Source organism: Cottoperca gobio, chromosome 9 (assembly GCF_900634415.1).
Source record: "Cottoperca gobio chromosome 9, fCotGob3.1, whole genome shotgun sequence".
Taxonomy (NCBI): domain Eukaryota; kingdom Metazoa; phylum Chordata; class Actinopteri; order Perciformes; family Bovichtidae; genus Cottoperca; species Cottoperca gobio.
The window spans coordinates 3,009,713-3,025,799 of record NC_041363.1 but is presented as its reverse complement, the minus strand read 5'-3'; the positions used below and the strand labels follow the sequence as shown (position 1 = coordinate 3,025,799).

Sequence of the window (16,087 nt, the reverse complement as noted above, 5' to 3'; positions counted from 1 at the left end):
TCTTTGCACCTATATTGTATGGGGTTGTATTTTGCACATTGTAACACAAAAATATATAGAGAGTCCACAATTTGTATTATTATTATTATTATTATTATTATTATTATTATTATTATTATTATTATTATTATTATTATTATTATTATTATATTATTGCAGGTGTTGCCTTATTTATAATGTGCTGTAGTGGTCCATATGGTCTTAACAAATATAAAATTCAGAGGTAAAAACAAAATTCCCTTAGGGGAAAATAAAAAAGCTTAATATATTTGAAACCATTATTGTTGAATTGGTAATATAAATCCTTTAAACGCAGTAAAAAGAAGCAGACACGATGGACGTGACGCTCGTGACTACCACTTTAAATGAGTTCAGAGTTCAGCGCCGCACGTGGTTAAAGCAACATGGCCGCGTCCAGTACGTTTTAGTGAGGAGTGGAATTGAAAGTAAATATAAGAAGGTAAGGCACAAGGAAAACATTGTGTGGACTTCCATTGAATGTGTTTGTTGTTGATATTAAAATAGTAAAATAGATAATGGTGACTCTGTGCATGTTGGTTGCCACCTCACCCTGAGGCTAACGTTAGATCCTGTGTGCATCGCAAGTGTGGAAGTATTTTAGCATCCATACAGCCAAAACTTAATGCACTTAATGCATGCATAAAAGCTATTCTAACATTTAAACGTACATTTTTAGTTTACACCGTTACATCTAAGCTTCATATCTGAGCACACTCGAGTCATTTGACTGTAAAGGAAACTAAACACTTTTATGTTCTGTCTTTTTGATTGCATCATGCCTGCTAATTGGTGTGTTTGTTCTGTTTTTAATATTTTATTAAGAAAATAAATGTCATAAATCCTAGAGATCAAGAAAGACCGACTCAAATAATTGTTTTGTTATTTTACAGCATCAACAGAGTAATGGCAGATGTTAGTGACAGCCCCGTGGCTGATACTCCACCCTCAAAGGAGGAGAAGCCTGATGACGCCCCCCAGGACTCCAACAGCGATGGCGTAAAGTCTGATGTCAAAGCTGAAGGGGAGGCCGAGGCGACTCCTGACCCCTCCATGTACCGCTACATCAAAGAGGACCTCTTCACGTCTGAGATCTACAAAGTGGAGATCAAGAATCTCCCCAAGTTCACCGGCTTCAACGACCTGAAGAAGTTCCTGGCCAAACACAGCCTCAACCCGCACAAAATCAAGCTGTTCGGCAAGCAGACGTTTGCCTTCGTCACCTTTAAGAATGAGGAAGAGCGCGACAAGGCCATGAAGATGGTTCATGGCATGCAGTGGAAGGGCCAGGTGCTGAGCGTCAGGCTGGCCAAACCCAAAGTAGACCCCATCCTGAGGAAGAGGAAGCAGCAGGAGGAGGGGGAGGGCACGGGAGGGCAGCCGCCATCCAAGCGGACAGAGGGGGATGAGGAAGAGGAGCCGCTCAGTGTCCAGATCGCCAACGTGGTGACTCCTCTGTGGAATGTGCCTTACGAGGAGCAGCTGAGGATGAAGGAGCAGGAGGTGGAGGCGGTTCTGCAGAGGCTCGCCAGGTGAGTGGTGTTATAACAAGTTGTTCTGTCCGTGGGGGCGCTTTGCAAAACAAATGTACATGAATACTACGCTGTTTCTTTTCCAGAGAGATTGGCAGCACCAACAAAGCCATGTTGCCCTGGCTGTTTGCGCAGAAAGGGAAATACAACAACATGTGTTGTTCTCTGGAAGCTATCCGACCGTCTCCTACACAGGTACGTCTACATGTCGGCTCGTATACTCGTCGTGAGTGCACGCTGCTGTACTCTCGTGTTGCAGTAATCCTCTTCATATTTCTCCTCCTGTATCGTGGCAGACGGAGTACAGAAACAAGTGCGAGTTCCTTATTTCAGTGGGAGCAGATGGAGAGGATAAGACCGTCGGGTTCCGCCTGGGGAAATATAAAGGCGGCTCCTGTGCTGTGGTCGGGCCGGGCGAGACGCGCCACGTCTCAGCCGAGGCCAAGAGAGTGGTCCGAGAGTTTCAGAAGTTCATCAGGTACACAAGAGTCCATGGCGAGGCACGGAAAACAGACGTCGTCACACGTACGCTGCCTCTATCGCATTTAATGTGGCTTTATTTTGCATGTAGGACAACATCGTACTCCGTGTACAGTCCTGAAACGTACCACGGACACTGGAAGCAGCTGACCGTGAGGACTACGAGGACCAAACAAGCCATGGCTGTAGCGTTCTTCAACCCACAGGTGAGGACATGTTCTGTTTTACAAACTGGGCTTAAGTTAGATCCTTTTGTGATGTCTTTTATTTGTTGAATGGCTCCCTAGAAACTTGAAGAAGAGGAAGTCAATGCATTGAAGAGCTCCATGAGGACGTACTTTACAGAAGGGGAGGGGAAAGACAGCGGAGTAACGTCTCTGTACTTTGTTAGAGAGGGTCAAAGGTAAGAATAAATCCTGATGCAGGACAAACGGTGGAGAGCAGACGATAAACGCGTCTGAATGCTGCACTAAATGAGTGCTTTTGCCTCCCAAGGACTTCTCCTAACCTCGAGGACTTGCCCTGTGAGCTGGTGGCTGGAGAGGGCAGCATCCACGAAGAGCTCCTGGGTCTTAAGTTCAGAATATCTCCTCATTCCTTCTTCCAGGTGAGAAAGATTTCCAGCAAAGCGCCTGTGATCAAGTGTAGACATCACCCGCGTGTCAGTGGGGAAGTCGTGGGTGTTTATGAATGAGGAAGATGTATCGTGTGCACAGATGTGGTTTCTGACACTCGAGCTCTAGAGCTGCAGATTAATCTCTTTAAACGTGAGTATCTTCTGGTTTCTTTACTGTATGAAAGTGAACGGTGTCCCCTGCAGGTGAATACAGGAGCTGCAGAGGTGCTGTACTCTGCTGTGGGGGAATGGGCCCAGCTGGATCAGGACAGCACAGTTCTGGATGTGTGCTGTGGGACGGGAACCATCGGCATCTCTCTGGCTAAGGTGACCTGTGACTGTTTCTATAAACCCGACTGATGGAGTTAGTAGATGCTGCATCAGTCTGCACATGCAGATTTAAGCTTACTATTGGAATGCAAACGTATAATACAACTGTTACATTCAGGTCCTAACCTCGTCTCCCGCACAGCAACCTCTGCACTATTATGTTTGCACACTTATTGGCAAAGGGATGGAAGATGTTTGCAAACAAAATCCTTTTGAAATGTTCATTCTTTCTGCTCTGAACATGTCTCTAGAGGGTGAAGAAGGTGATTGGGATTGAAATGTGCCATGAAGCCGTGGAGGATGCCAAAGTTAATGCGAAGCTAAACGGTGAGAGGTTTCATTCCATTAGTCCGCCAGTGATTCATGTCACAAGTGTGAAGAGGAGTCGAGTTAAGTATTCACCAGCACAGTGAGCAACGCAAGTGTTTTTATTTCTCTATTTGAAGGTCTGACTAATGTTGAGTTTCACTGTGGGAAAGCGGAGGATGTGTTCCCCAACATTGTCAATGCTCTCGTGTCGTCCAACGTCACAGCCATAGTGGATCCACCGAGGGCGGGGCTACGTGAGTAAACGGCCAACACATGGAAATTAATGTCACACACTTTGTCAGATTAGTTAATTGTTTTTGTTAAACAGATTCCAAGGTGGTTCTGGCCATCAGGAAGGCGGAGCACCTGAAGAGGCTGGTTTATGTGGCATGCAATGCTAAGGCAGCCATGACCAACTTCATCGAGTAAGTGTTTGAAGTTTGGCTGTTTTTAAAGCAGCAATTAGGATTTAAGGAATACTTCACATGCAAAAAGGTCTTTTATATATCAATTACTCGCCGTTACTTTGAATTCTTGAAGAGAACGGAGAAACAAAAACAGAGACGTGTTTCTAAAGTAAATGTTTAGCAGCAAGAACAACGAAGTGTTCTTCATTAAACACCAGCTGAGTTCTACTAACGAGCATTTTGTGGGTGAATTATTCCTTTAAATCAATTAGTTTGTAACATCTGACTAAATATTTCTGTCATATTGGATATCATTTTTAAAGGTTGCCAATTCTATAAATTGGTGTTTGAACCTTTTGTCTTTTAGTCTGTGCAGAGCGCCATCCAACAGAGTTCGCGGGGCGCCGTTCCGACCCGTGAGAGCCATGGCCGTGGACCTGTTCCCTCAGACCATCCACGTGGAGATGCTCCTGCTGCTGGAGAGAGTGGACTACGACTCCAGCAAGAAATGAAGAGATAGGGTCTTACCTTTTTTTTAGAACGGTCAGTTCATCCAAAATAACTCTTCCCCACGCTTCAGACTCTGTATTGCAATATTAATTTGTTTTAAATAAACGTAGTGTCAATACAGTATGCAACGCACGGTTTGTCAGCTGTTTACTTTGAGCTGCGACTCAAAACCACATTAAAAGTTTGATTTTCTGAAACGTGATACCTTGTACAAGTGAGTACTGTGGAATAAATAGCTCAACCTATAACGTGCCACCTCCGTTAACTTGTTGTTCTATCATTCTGCGAGTGGAAGAGAGAGAGAGAGCCGTCCGTCATTAGTCAAGACATTTTATTTTGCATAACAAATCACTGAAGTCATGGAGCTCAGGTTGAGATACATACTTCATTTTCTAGGCAGCAACAACTCAAACAACTCAACAGCAACACATGTAAAAGCAGTATTTTCTTCTCACTGAAACACACGTGGTAAGACACACACAAGGAAAGCACATTCTTAAAGCAACCTACAACGTCACAACTGAAGCGCCTTTGAATATTTAGTAGAAAACCCACAGGCCAAACACTTGACAGAATGCACAGCAGTTAATTTCCTTCCAGCAGTTGATGAGTGTTTTATTCCTGTTCGATGTTTCTTCTGTACAGTTTGCAGAAACATTAAGTATTCTATAAAATGCATAAGACTGTATGTAAGCTTTGGTATACAGACTTTCAGCTTGTTCATGTCAGTGTACCAACAACATGTTGCAAGGCTGCCTTTTGAAAAATGTATTCTACTGAAAATATGATCAACGGTCACAATGATGGCAAACCACACACAATCCATTAAGACGAGTCTGAGAACTCACATGCTGGAGGCATTTGTCCCTTAAGTTGCTGATGCTTTACAGGCTGTCTTCATTAAAATACTAATTGGCTAAACAAATGCTTTATCGAGCACAGGGGGCTTGATCTTTCCACTTCCTGTTGTAGGTCCAATGTACGGCATTATACTCTGAGCCCTTCATGAAATGGATTAACTAAGGCAACATGTAGCCAATGTGGTTTCTTAAGGGCACCCAAACTCAAAACAAAGCTGTTGAAATGTACCAAATAGTTTGTGTGCATGGCATTAGTACTTTAATCACACACACACACACACACACACACACACACACACACACACACACACACACACACACACACACACACACACACACACACACACACACACACACACACACACACACACACACACACACACACACACACACACACACACACACACACACACACACACACACACACACACACACACACACACACACACACACACACCAAAGTTATTCCTGTACCAGCGACATGACACAAGTGCATAACAATAGTTCTGCGTGGTCGTCACTTCACAATGCATCTTCTGAAGATCGTGCAAACCAAGACCGCAAACTGTCCATTCTGAGGAGCAACAGAACGTATTCATAACACCGACCATTAAAAGACCCAATAAACTAGTAACTTTGTTTCCCCAATTAAAATGAATAGTATAAATACACAAGTATTAGTAGTCCCTTTCAAATACGTTAAGCACAAACAAAAGTAAATACTGGCGGCGCTCTAAGACGGCGACTGTTGAAAACGACACTTCAAAACAAAACCAAGGGGTGGAGTGTTCGCGATCAAAGAGGCATGCGTTTCTATTGTGATGTGGTTCATATGTTATCATGTCATGTTTACTTCTCTGCAGCGTGGGTGATTCTTTTTTCTAGAGCCATATAGCGAGGATGCATCTAGAGAGGTAGACGATATCTGCTCTACTGTCAGTTAGTGCACATCTACCAGCTGAACCAATAAAACACGGGCGAAGCAATCAGCTCTACTGGCCTGGTCAACGTGGAACTATATTGCCATTAGGTCTGATGCATATTTAGTGAGGGATGGCGGTGCGTGTGATGTCAGACAGTGACGAGGTTTCAGTGCCGTGGTTCATCAGTGATTTCAAGACTCAAACGTCAACAGTGCAGAGGGGCTCACTCCCCGGCTGGGCAGACTCCATTATGGTCATCTTGGGTTTCTTCCTGGTTTCCTCCTGGTACAGAAATACAATCAAAGTCACCACAATATTAGGGAACTGGTACAAGATGTTAAAAATAAGAAAGCTCAATCCATTCTCAAGTCTAAAATATACACGGCTGAACTACTTGGATGTTATAACTAAAAAGAAACTCCGCATGCGGCACAGCAGCGAACACTTCTCACCCTCTGCGTGGCTAGTTTCCTCATTTCTTCTTGCAGTTTGTTCAAGATATGAAGGTTTGGCTTGTTCTTTTTGGCGTACTGCTGGAGCTCGATCACACTCTTGTCAGAGTTCTCCTGCAAAAGATCAGTGGTGTTAAAATTAATGGAGCTGTGCGTGCATAATGAAGCACTATCCTCATTACTGGCACTATTCACGGGTTGTTCTGCGGTAGTGACGCTAACAAGGCAGCGCGTTAACGTCAACAGGGAGATGTTAATTGCTTCAGGAGAGAACTTACCTTCTTGACCATCTTATTGCTCTCTCTGCCGTACATGCGCAGCAGTGAGCCCCAGTTCTTGACGTGAGGATGAAGCATCTGCAAGATCTTCTGCGATGCTAGTTGTTTTCCCACCCTCTTGTTCTTGCCTGGTGGCACACGCACAAAAAACATTTTCACTGAAAGCTACACGCATGTTGAAGGTGAAAGAAAACATGGTTATGCAAATGAACACTCATCTTCAGCTCTACACATGGACTGAAATGAGGAGGAGGGTCGACTTACACCAGCCCCGCACGGTGTGCTTCCCACACGTCATCACATATTCACTCTTCTGGTTTTTCCCTGGGATCACCTCAAATTTAATGCTGGTGTCTCCCATTCCATGGTTTCTGCAGGAAACACACAGCACATTTTAAATATACATCTGCAACCTGCCATTTTGTTGCCCTTGGCAACAGTGACAGAACAGGTCATCAATTTAATTTCTATTAATCATTCTACAACCACATGCAAGTTGTAGTCCCCTTAAAAACACACATTAAATGCAAGGACGGGTGTTCAATTGCAATGAACTGCATCACACTAAACTCTTTACAGATATAATATTTTATATATATATAAATAAATAAATAATAAATATAAATAAATCAATCAATCAATCAATATATAATCAATCAATCAATATATAATTAATATATATATATATAATTAATATATATATATATATATATATATAATATATATCAAATATATATAAAAAAATATATATAATATATATATATTATTTTTTTTATACAAATTACAACCAAAAATATTAATTAAAATGTACTTTGCATTATGCACGACCCCTTACCTTTTAAGGCACTCATGAAGAATCTGATATGGCGAAAGTAGTCCCGCTTTGTTGGTCAGCTCATACACCCTCGAGTCTTCTATATTGATATGATTAAAATACTGTGGAGCAGAGTACATATTATTATTATTATTATTATTATTATTATTATTATTATATAGTGTCATACTTATTCTAAAGATGCTTTCAAGGCAACAATTCTTGTCGTCTAAACACTGCTACCTGCCTTCATTGTTACTGATACATACTTTAACTGACTGTATTCCACTTAACTAAAACAATACGGAGTTAAAAACATACATTTATGTAAAATAAAGTACCTCCAGTTCATCGCCCTCAACGGGCTTCTCCTCCGAGGTCTGCTTCACAAAGTCAGGGATGAGGATTTCCAGTGTGGCTCGAGCTGAAGTTTACACCAAATGACCAGTGACGTATTACAACATGAAAAAGAACCTGTGAGACCGTCTCGTGTACAGTAACAATATATATTGTAATCTGACATAATGGCAATAAGTAAATAAAACAAGTTACCAGCTTTATTCTTGGCAAGTTTTTTACTACTTGCGGTTCCTGTGCCGTACGTGACTCCGTCTATAACGACCGACGCTCCAAAGGGTTCACTTGGGTTCTCTGCAGGGATCAACACTTCACTTAGATTTGACCTCTTGTGACAAACTACACTTTATAGAGGAGGTCATCGCAATAGAAGACAACAGAATGAGCAGATTTACATCATAACATGGCAATAGTGACTTTGAATACATTCACTAAAGACATTTGTTAAAGACAAAGAAAGAAAAAGAACTTACCACATTCAAAAAAGTTGTAAACAGGTCGAACCTTTAGGACTCGCTGCATATATTCATGCAAGATGCAAACTTCAGACTTCCCGTTCGGGTTGATGACAAATTCTGTTCCAATAGAAACATTTAAATCACAAACAATACACTCAAAGGACATCTTTAACAATTAGAGTAGAAATATGTCATACTCGCAAATAACACGTGGAGTTTTGGAAGTTTACTTTTCATTTCCACACTTTCTGCAAAAAGATCTAAAGCTGACAATTAGCAAGTTCCTGAAACTTCACAGCAGGAGAGGAAACGAATCACATGAGGAGAGGAAACGAATCACAGGAGGAGAGGAAACGAATCACATGAGGAGAGGAAACGAATCACATGAGGAGAGGAAACGAATCACAGGAGGAGAGGAAACGAATCACAGGAGGAGAGGAAACGAATCACATGAGGAGAGGAAACGAATCACATGAGGAGAGGAAACGAATCACATGAGGAGAGGAACGAATCACATGAGGAGAGAAACGAATCACATGAGGAGAGGAAACGAATCACATGAGGAGAGAAACGAATCACATGAGGAGAGGAAACGAATCACAGGAGGAGAGGAAACGAATCACATGAGGAGAGGAAACGAATCACATGAGGAGAGGAAACGAATCACATGAGGAGAGGAAACGAATCACATGAGGAGAGGAAACGAATCACATGAGGAGAGGAAACGAATCACATGAGGAGAGGAAACGAATCACATGAGGAGAGGAAACGAATCACATGAGGAGAGGAAACGAATCACAGGAGGAGAGGAAACGAATCACATGAGGAGAGGAAACGAATCACATGAGGAGAGGAAACGAATCACATGAGGAGAGGAAACGAATCACAGGAGGAGAGGAAACGAATCACAGGAGGAGAGGAAACGAATCACAGGAGGAGAGGAAACGAATCACAGGAGGAGAGGAAACGACTCACAGGAGGAGAGGAAACGAATCACAGGAGGAGAGGAAACGAATCACAGGAGGAGAGGAAACGAATCACAGGAGGAGAGGAAACGAATCACAGGAGGAGAGGAAACGAATCACAGGAGGAGAGGAAACGACTCACAGGTCCTCGCTTTGTTACGTGCAGTAACTGATTTACTGGCCATGCTCATCAACGCAAACAAATGTCACTCAGATGCCGTATGGCTGTTGAGATGACTGTTCCACGGCATAAGGGTTAACGTAGGGTTTTTGTTTTTATGTTACTGATGATGAAAGATATCCCTCGCCTTCTTCTTAGAAACATGAATCTATAGAACGCTTACCTTTCTTAGTGGGTGCATCATGGACCGACAGCGTGATGAGCTTCTGGTTGGCAGGCAGGATGGGTCTCTCGGTCTCGGCCTGCTTCCTCTTCATGTCTCTGTTGAACTGCCTTCGCTCGGCCCAGGTACGAAACTTCTTTACGGTGACTTGTTCAAAGTCAAAGCATTTGACCAGGTAGAGGCGAAACTCTTCCAGGTCTGTGGGGAGGGTCGATCAACTTGAGTTCAACAATGACTTTTCAAAAGGAGATGGTTGCTATAGTTACATACTATGAAAAGCCTTTACCTATGGACTCGTCCTTGCACACCTCCACCTTGGCCCTCACTTGTCCTAAGGCTCCGTGGGCAAGGTCAAAGGGATGGGGCTTTTTAACCGGCAGGGTGTTATTGGTGGTACCCTCTCCATCTGGGTCACCTTCAGTTGTAGCGGGGGGCAGGACGCCGTCCTGCTCCTCAGCTGTGACATCTGACTTGCCTGCCGTCTCTTCACCATTGGCCTCGTCGGCGGGCATGACAGGAGACTCCTCCACCTTATGTGTCATCTCCTCAATCAGCTCCTTTTCCTCCCGATCCTTAATTTTCTTGTAGTGTAGACAAGGGATGCTGCTGGTGGGAGGGTCGTGTTTCTGTATCAAGAAAGAAGAGCTAAATGTTAAGTGACTGTCAAGAGATAAGCTGCAACATTTTCACGCTTTTAAATTCTTTTAAGTTGCAGATGAGAGAAGAGAACATCAGGGGCAGATTGTAGTTTGTGGTGCTCAACAATGCTGAAGTCACGGCGACTGCTGATGCTGCGACTGCTGATGCTGCGACTGCTGATGCGGCGACTGCTGATGCTGCGACTGCTGATGCTGCGACTGCTTCCTTCTTTATGTAGCCGGCCTGCTCGTTGGCTTTAAGCTCAATAAACACACATTTGACCAGAATTTCTCCCATTTGATATTCAAATCTTCGTGGACCAGCACCAATGTTCTCTGTGTGCACAACGTATAAGATCAAACACCGTTCACAGTGTGCCAAGTGAATTAGACACTCACCCTAATACTGCCAGTCCCAAGGAAGTACGGTCTGGACCAGGTGACCACCCGGGTCTCTCTGTGCAGGTACACTGGAATGCCTGAGTTATGGAATGTCATGATCCATCCATCAGGGAGAGGCTCGGTGGGTGGACGCCCACGACCTGGCGTCGGGGGAAACGTAAAAATGCAGGCACAAATTACAGCACTATTACTTTATGTGGCTAACCTTTATCTAATAATTATTAAAAGACTTTGATGCGTTGCAACAAAGCTCCTAATTTGTGACAATCAGTGGATAGATATTCACATTAGTCGTGACCCCGATACGCTAATCTCAGTCGGTTCGACGCGGTGACGAGACAATGTGGTTATGGAACAAAGGATCATTCCACTCAAGCTTTACGGGGGTGCTGAATTATACAGATTTACATACAAACAAAACAATAACAAGACTTGACCAATCACATTCAACTGTCAATTCTTAGTCGGGACGTCCCAGATGCAACTACTGCTACTACAGCCTCAGGCTGGGAATAAATGTTAAATATTTTAATCTTAAGAAAAGGAGGTAAGGTTCACAGGGTTAGGACTTATTCACTGTGTCACCTAATAGTGCAACATTGGACTAATCAAAAAGAACAAAATATTGATATAGTTGTTACACATAAGTTTAGTTGTGTTACGTATCGCAGCATGTTGGACCTCTGAGCTTGTTTGAACATCGTGTAGAAAGAAAATGTCATTTCTAAAACAAGAGTGTTTACAACTTTTAACATTTACGCTCAGACTCGTCCCGTTAGGATTTCACACCCGACTCCTCACATGTGGTGTTTTACATCTCACCAACACCCGTGTGCATGAACCAAAGGTGCCGATCAGCGTGTGCGTTTTGATTGCAACACAGAGGAAGTGTTTTAGTTCTGCAGTTCTCACCACTTCTGCTAACCAAGTCCCAAAACACTTTATCAGCAATGCACCCTCATGCAACATCATACTAAAAGCTCTAAACACAACACCATCCTGTAGCACAGACTGAAAGAGTGTCACATCGTGCTGAAACTAGATTCCATATGGTCTTGATCGTGCCCAACCCTAAAACAGATCCTCCACTCACTCTTCAGGACAGTCTTAATTTTGGTCATCATGGGCTGAACACCTCCTTCGCCATCTGACGGATGATCACTGTCATTGTTGTCGCCATTGTTGTCATCTGCTGGACGCATCTTTTTTGCGACTGGCATGCCCTCCTCCAGCAGAGCATCCACATCATTGTCAAACTCCTCCTGGAAGAGTGAATCGTTAAGGCCGGGAGAGAAGGATGGGTCACCCGTGTAAGGGAGTTTCGTCTGATGTGACGCCATAGTAGGCATTCTACTACGATAGAGGAAGAATCATCAGCACCACTTTAATACAAGCACAAAACTATTTTTGCATTAAAAAAAGGAAACCCAGCATTGAATGGGAGAAATCAGAAATGGCACTAACCTCTTCCAGCATCTCACTTCTCATGTTCAGTAATACAAACAAAGAAACAACAACACACTCCTAAATGTTTGTGCTTTTCTTTCCTACAGCAGAGCTTTAAACGTACAACCCAACACTACAACGTTTTCTTTTTATGAACGCCACTCCAAAGGAAATTTAGATACGGTATTTGGTAATAAACAAAGAAATAGATGATAGTAATTATTTTAAAATCTTACAATGCAACGATTGATAAAACTACCACTACTTTTGTCCACCGGCTGGTGAATGTTCACATTTGTTCTTTTGGCTGGGGAGTGATGGAGATCTATGAGATCACTGGATAATAAAAAGTGCATATTTTGTGCCCTGCAGATGATGTTGCATTGCAGCAAAGGTTGTGCGCAGGTGCACACATGGCATTAACAAAAAACAAGGTTGAACCCACGTTCAACCTTGTTTTTTGTTAATGCCATGTGTGCACCTGCGCTGTGCCATTGCAGTGGTCTCACTGAAATGATAGCGGAGTGTCTCTTGTATGGGCTGTATGAAGGCATACGTTGTCTCTGTTCGAATGTGTGTGTGTGTGTGTGTGTGTGTGTGACTGATAATCACAATGTTTCTGCCAACACAAGAACAGACGTACCTCATAGGAGAAACCCACGGCCTCCTCATCTGCTTGCTCCTGCTGAACTATGACCTCAGACTTAAAGCCACCATGATCCACATCGTCGTGATCCAGGAAGTTCTCGTAGAAGTCATCCAACTCATCCAGGACCGCAAACTCTACCTTGTTTTCCATGTCTACATCAGACTCCTCTGGTCTGTTTCCTGCTCCAGAGCTACCCTCAGCTACCTCCTGCTCGCTCATCGAGTCATGCAACTCACCATTTATGCTGTCTAAGCAGTCATCGCTTCTTCCCTCTTGCCCTTCACCTGTGTACAAAACCTTCCTGTCTTTGCTATTGCTGCTTTCAGTGAAGCTTACACGGATCTTAACATCTCTGAGCAGCTGGAGGTTTGGTAGGAACCCGGTGACTGGGGGAGCGTGGCGGGCTGTTCTGGGGCACTGTGGTTCGGGATTGGCCTCATCTGAGAGGTGGCTACAGAAAGTTATCGAGCCTTTGCTGAGGGGCTGCTGTGACGTTGCTTCCCCGTCCCCTGGGGTGTATGTGTATCCATCACCACCAGAGCTAACGTCCATTACCTCTGCGTCACTGGACGTTTGCAGGGGAGGTGGTGGAGGTGCTATGCCCTCATCTTGGCCAAAATCACCAGGTGGCTCCAAGGGGAGAGGGGGGAGCACATCATCTATCTCCATTTCCTCTGTGTAACGAACTAACACTTATACCGACTGATAATGTATTCTAAAATCTGACCTGTTAAGAGACTTTCTTCTTATCTAAACCCAGAATGCAACATGCAGAAGCACATCCCTGTATAGACCACGTACCAGAGGTGAAATTGCTAAGCTGACTACATTGTTCTTTTCATTAATGTAGACAGCTTTCAGAATCACTGTCTCAATTATTGGAAATCACAATGCATTCAGCTTAATATGGGATCTAGGCTCTGATCATCCTCCACTTGTATCTTCTAGGAGCTAGAAAGAAAAGGACCAGTGAAAGTAACGTTAGTACAACTTCATCACTAATACCGTAAAATGATATTCAAAGCTTCAACATAATATATAGGCTATGTTTCGTGGGAATATGATTCTCCAAGTTCAAATAACAGGCAAATCAATATTAAACAAAATGGGGAAGAAGGTCGTTTTAGCGCATCTGTTCAGAGTACAGCCTCACAACGGGCCCCTGGTTACGTTAACATCCATGCTAATGCTAGCATAAACATAAAGCAGGACACACTTCCACACACGTAGAAGTGTTCAGCTAGCCCGGCAACGAGTTATTACACAAATACTCACCGATTAATATGACACGGCTGTCTTCTATTGGGCACCTGACTACCTTTCAAGAATTATTATATTCTCCACGCGTCGCCATACTGCCTCAACTGCAGCCCCGCCATCTTGAAGACACCAAAGCGCCAAACCAACTCAGGCCCCGCCCCCACAGTACCGGCTTTTACATCATTGATCGATCAGCGGGCCAATCACAACGTCCTTCTACGACGTCACTGGTAAGATTCGACCAATCAACATAACACCATTAACATTATACATTTTCGCCGATGAGCAACAAAATATGTAAACGCCAGAATATTCAAGAAATAAAAAATGGAAACAAATGAATAAATTCACTTCTCGGTTCAAGATATATTTTATGGAACTGTGATTTATTTACTAAAATATAAAATAAGTGTACAACCTGCACAGGTTCTGCACCACACACTGCAACACCTACAAGTCTGTCTCTGTTTTAAAGATCTGAAAGTCGTTTAGTTTGTCATGAACCCATTTTCCCTGTTTGGTGGTTGACTTGCATGTAGTTGCAAACCTTTGTGCTCATTTTTTTTGTGTCTGCGATGGAAGGTGTGAAGACTGTCTGCTGACCTGATATCAATGTGGAGCTCGTTCCACCATTTTTGAGCAGGATAGCAAACAGGCAGGTTTTGTTTGAGGGGTATCTGGGTCCCACTCGCAGTGATGGAGCAGCTGATTGGCCGATGCGGAGCGAAGTGAGCAAGCTGGGGTGTATGGTTTGACCGTGGCCTGGATGTAGGAAGGAACTGATCCATTCACAGCACAGTGGACCAGCACCAGAGTCTTGAAGCACTGCCACTGGTAACCAGTGAAGGGAGTGGAGGAGTGGTGCATTGTGGGAGAACTTGCTGCTGCATTCTGGATGAGCTGTAGAGGTCAGATGGCACATGCAGGCAGTCCAGCCAGGAGGGAGCTGCAGTCGTCAAGGTGTGAGATGACAAGAGCCTGAACCAGAACCTGCGTCACCTTCTGGGTCAGTAGGGGACGTGTCCTCCTGATGTTGTACAGAGTGTCTGCAGGAGCGGCTGTTGCAGCGATAAACCTGAACCAAAACAGGACTGTTGGTTGGCTATGCTGTGTGAGAAAACTTACATTGAACTAAGTACAGGGACAGTCTCCCTGGAGCAACTCAGGGTTATGTACCTTGCTAAGGGTCGGGAGTTGGTGGCTGCTTGGTATTGAACTCCCGACCTTCTAGTGTTTTGTTTGGAAGGCGCACCACTACACCACTAGGCCATCAGCACCCAACACAGCTTGTTTTCATGGTTTTCTTTTGTGCTGATCAGATTAAGATGGCAGTGTCACAGAATGTATCATAAGTATAATAGTACATCCTAAAGTCTTGAGGATCATGTGAATCTCAATATCTGAACTTGCCAGTTGGGGTCACTGTTCAATAGCAGTAGATCAGTGACAACGCGCAGCAGTTTAAGAACTCTGTTCAGTTCAAGTGTTGAGTCTCAAATTAACATAATTCAGCTCAAACATATACTGTATGTTGTCCGCAGAAAACAAATAAGGAATTCAGCCATAATTCATTAGTTGCATGTGTACATGTCATATTTTACACCGTGTCAAAATGCCACATGTGAAAAAGAGAAGTAGGTCTGCTGTACGATGCCTTGGACAGCCACATGGTTATCTGAAAGCTGACAGCGGATCAAAGGACACATGAAAGTGTGGATTCTTCTGCTTTTATGGGCTCCTGCAGAGTTGACATTAACCAAAGGGGCCACTGGTTAAGTGTGTCCTCATTGAAACACCCCTTTACACACAAGATAGTGGACATTTGCTTCAAAACTCTTTTAGCCCAGTAAGTGTAGAGCGCTTAGAATTAATAGATATTAAATATTTGCACAAATCTTTGTCCAGTTTGAGTTTCTAAACCACTTAACGGCTTTCTTCAGGTGAGTACGTGTGAATATCTTCCATCGCAGCACCTGTACGAGTAACGTGTGAAGGTAAACGCCTAAGAAACACAAGTAGTAAGACGTGCACAGTAAAAG

At 43.6% G+C, this 16,087-nt stretch overlaps 2 protein-coding genes across 2 annotated transcripts; one reads left to right on the top strand and one right to left on the bottom strand.

The window, feature by feature from the left end:
* Positions 1 to 339: 339 nt before the first annotated feature.
* Positions 340 to 4,467, top strand: trmt2a (tRNA methyltransferase 2A). Its single transcript, XM_029439566.1, has 12 exons — positions 340 to 460; positions 912 to 1,550; positions 1,637 to 1,745; positions 1,847 to 2,028; positions 2,122 to 2,236; positions 2,318 to 2,433; positions 2,526 to 2,637; positions 2,851 to 2,973; positions 3,228 to 3,303; positions 3,423 to 3,539; positions 3,614 to 3,710; positions 4,060 to 4,467. The coding sequence occupies exons 2-12, from the start codon at positions 925 to 927 to the stop codon at positions 4,202 to 4,204; spliced, it is 1,818 nt and encodes a 605-aa protein (XP_029295426.1). The 5' UTR covers positions 340 to 460; positions 912 to 924; the 3' UTR covers positions 4,205 to 4,467.
* A 45-nt stretch (positions 4,468 to 4,512) lies between these two features.
* Positions 4,513 to 14,191, bottom strand: dgcr8 (DGCR8 microprocessor complex subunit). The gene is made up of 14 exons (XM_029439565.1): positions 14,064 to 14,191; positions 12,783 to 13,739; positions 11,787 to 11,955; positions 10,691 to 10,833; positions 9,940 to 10,279; positions 9,654 to 9,851; positions 8,360 to 8,461; positions 8,082 to 8,180; positions 7,871 to 7,953; positions 7,551 to 7,651; positions 6,980 to 7,086; positions 6,716 to 6,843; positions 6,438 to 6,551; positions 4,513 to 6,267 (listed from the first exon to the last, which is right to left on the bottom strand). The coding sequence occupies exons 2-14, from the start codon at positions 13,455 to 13,457 to the stop codon at positions 6,184 to 6,186; spliced, it is 2,343 nt and encodes a 780-aa protein (XP_029295425.1). The 5' UTR covers positions 13,458 to 13,739; positions 14,064 to 14,191; the 3' UTR covers positions 4,513 to 6,183.
* Between the last annotated feature and the right edge of the window lie 1,896 nt (positions 14,192 to 16,087).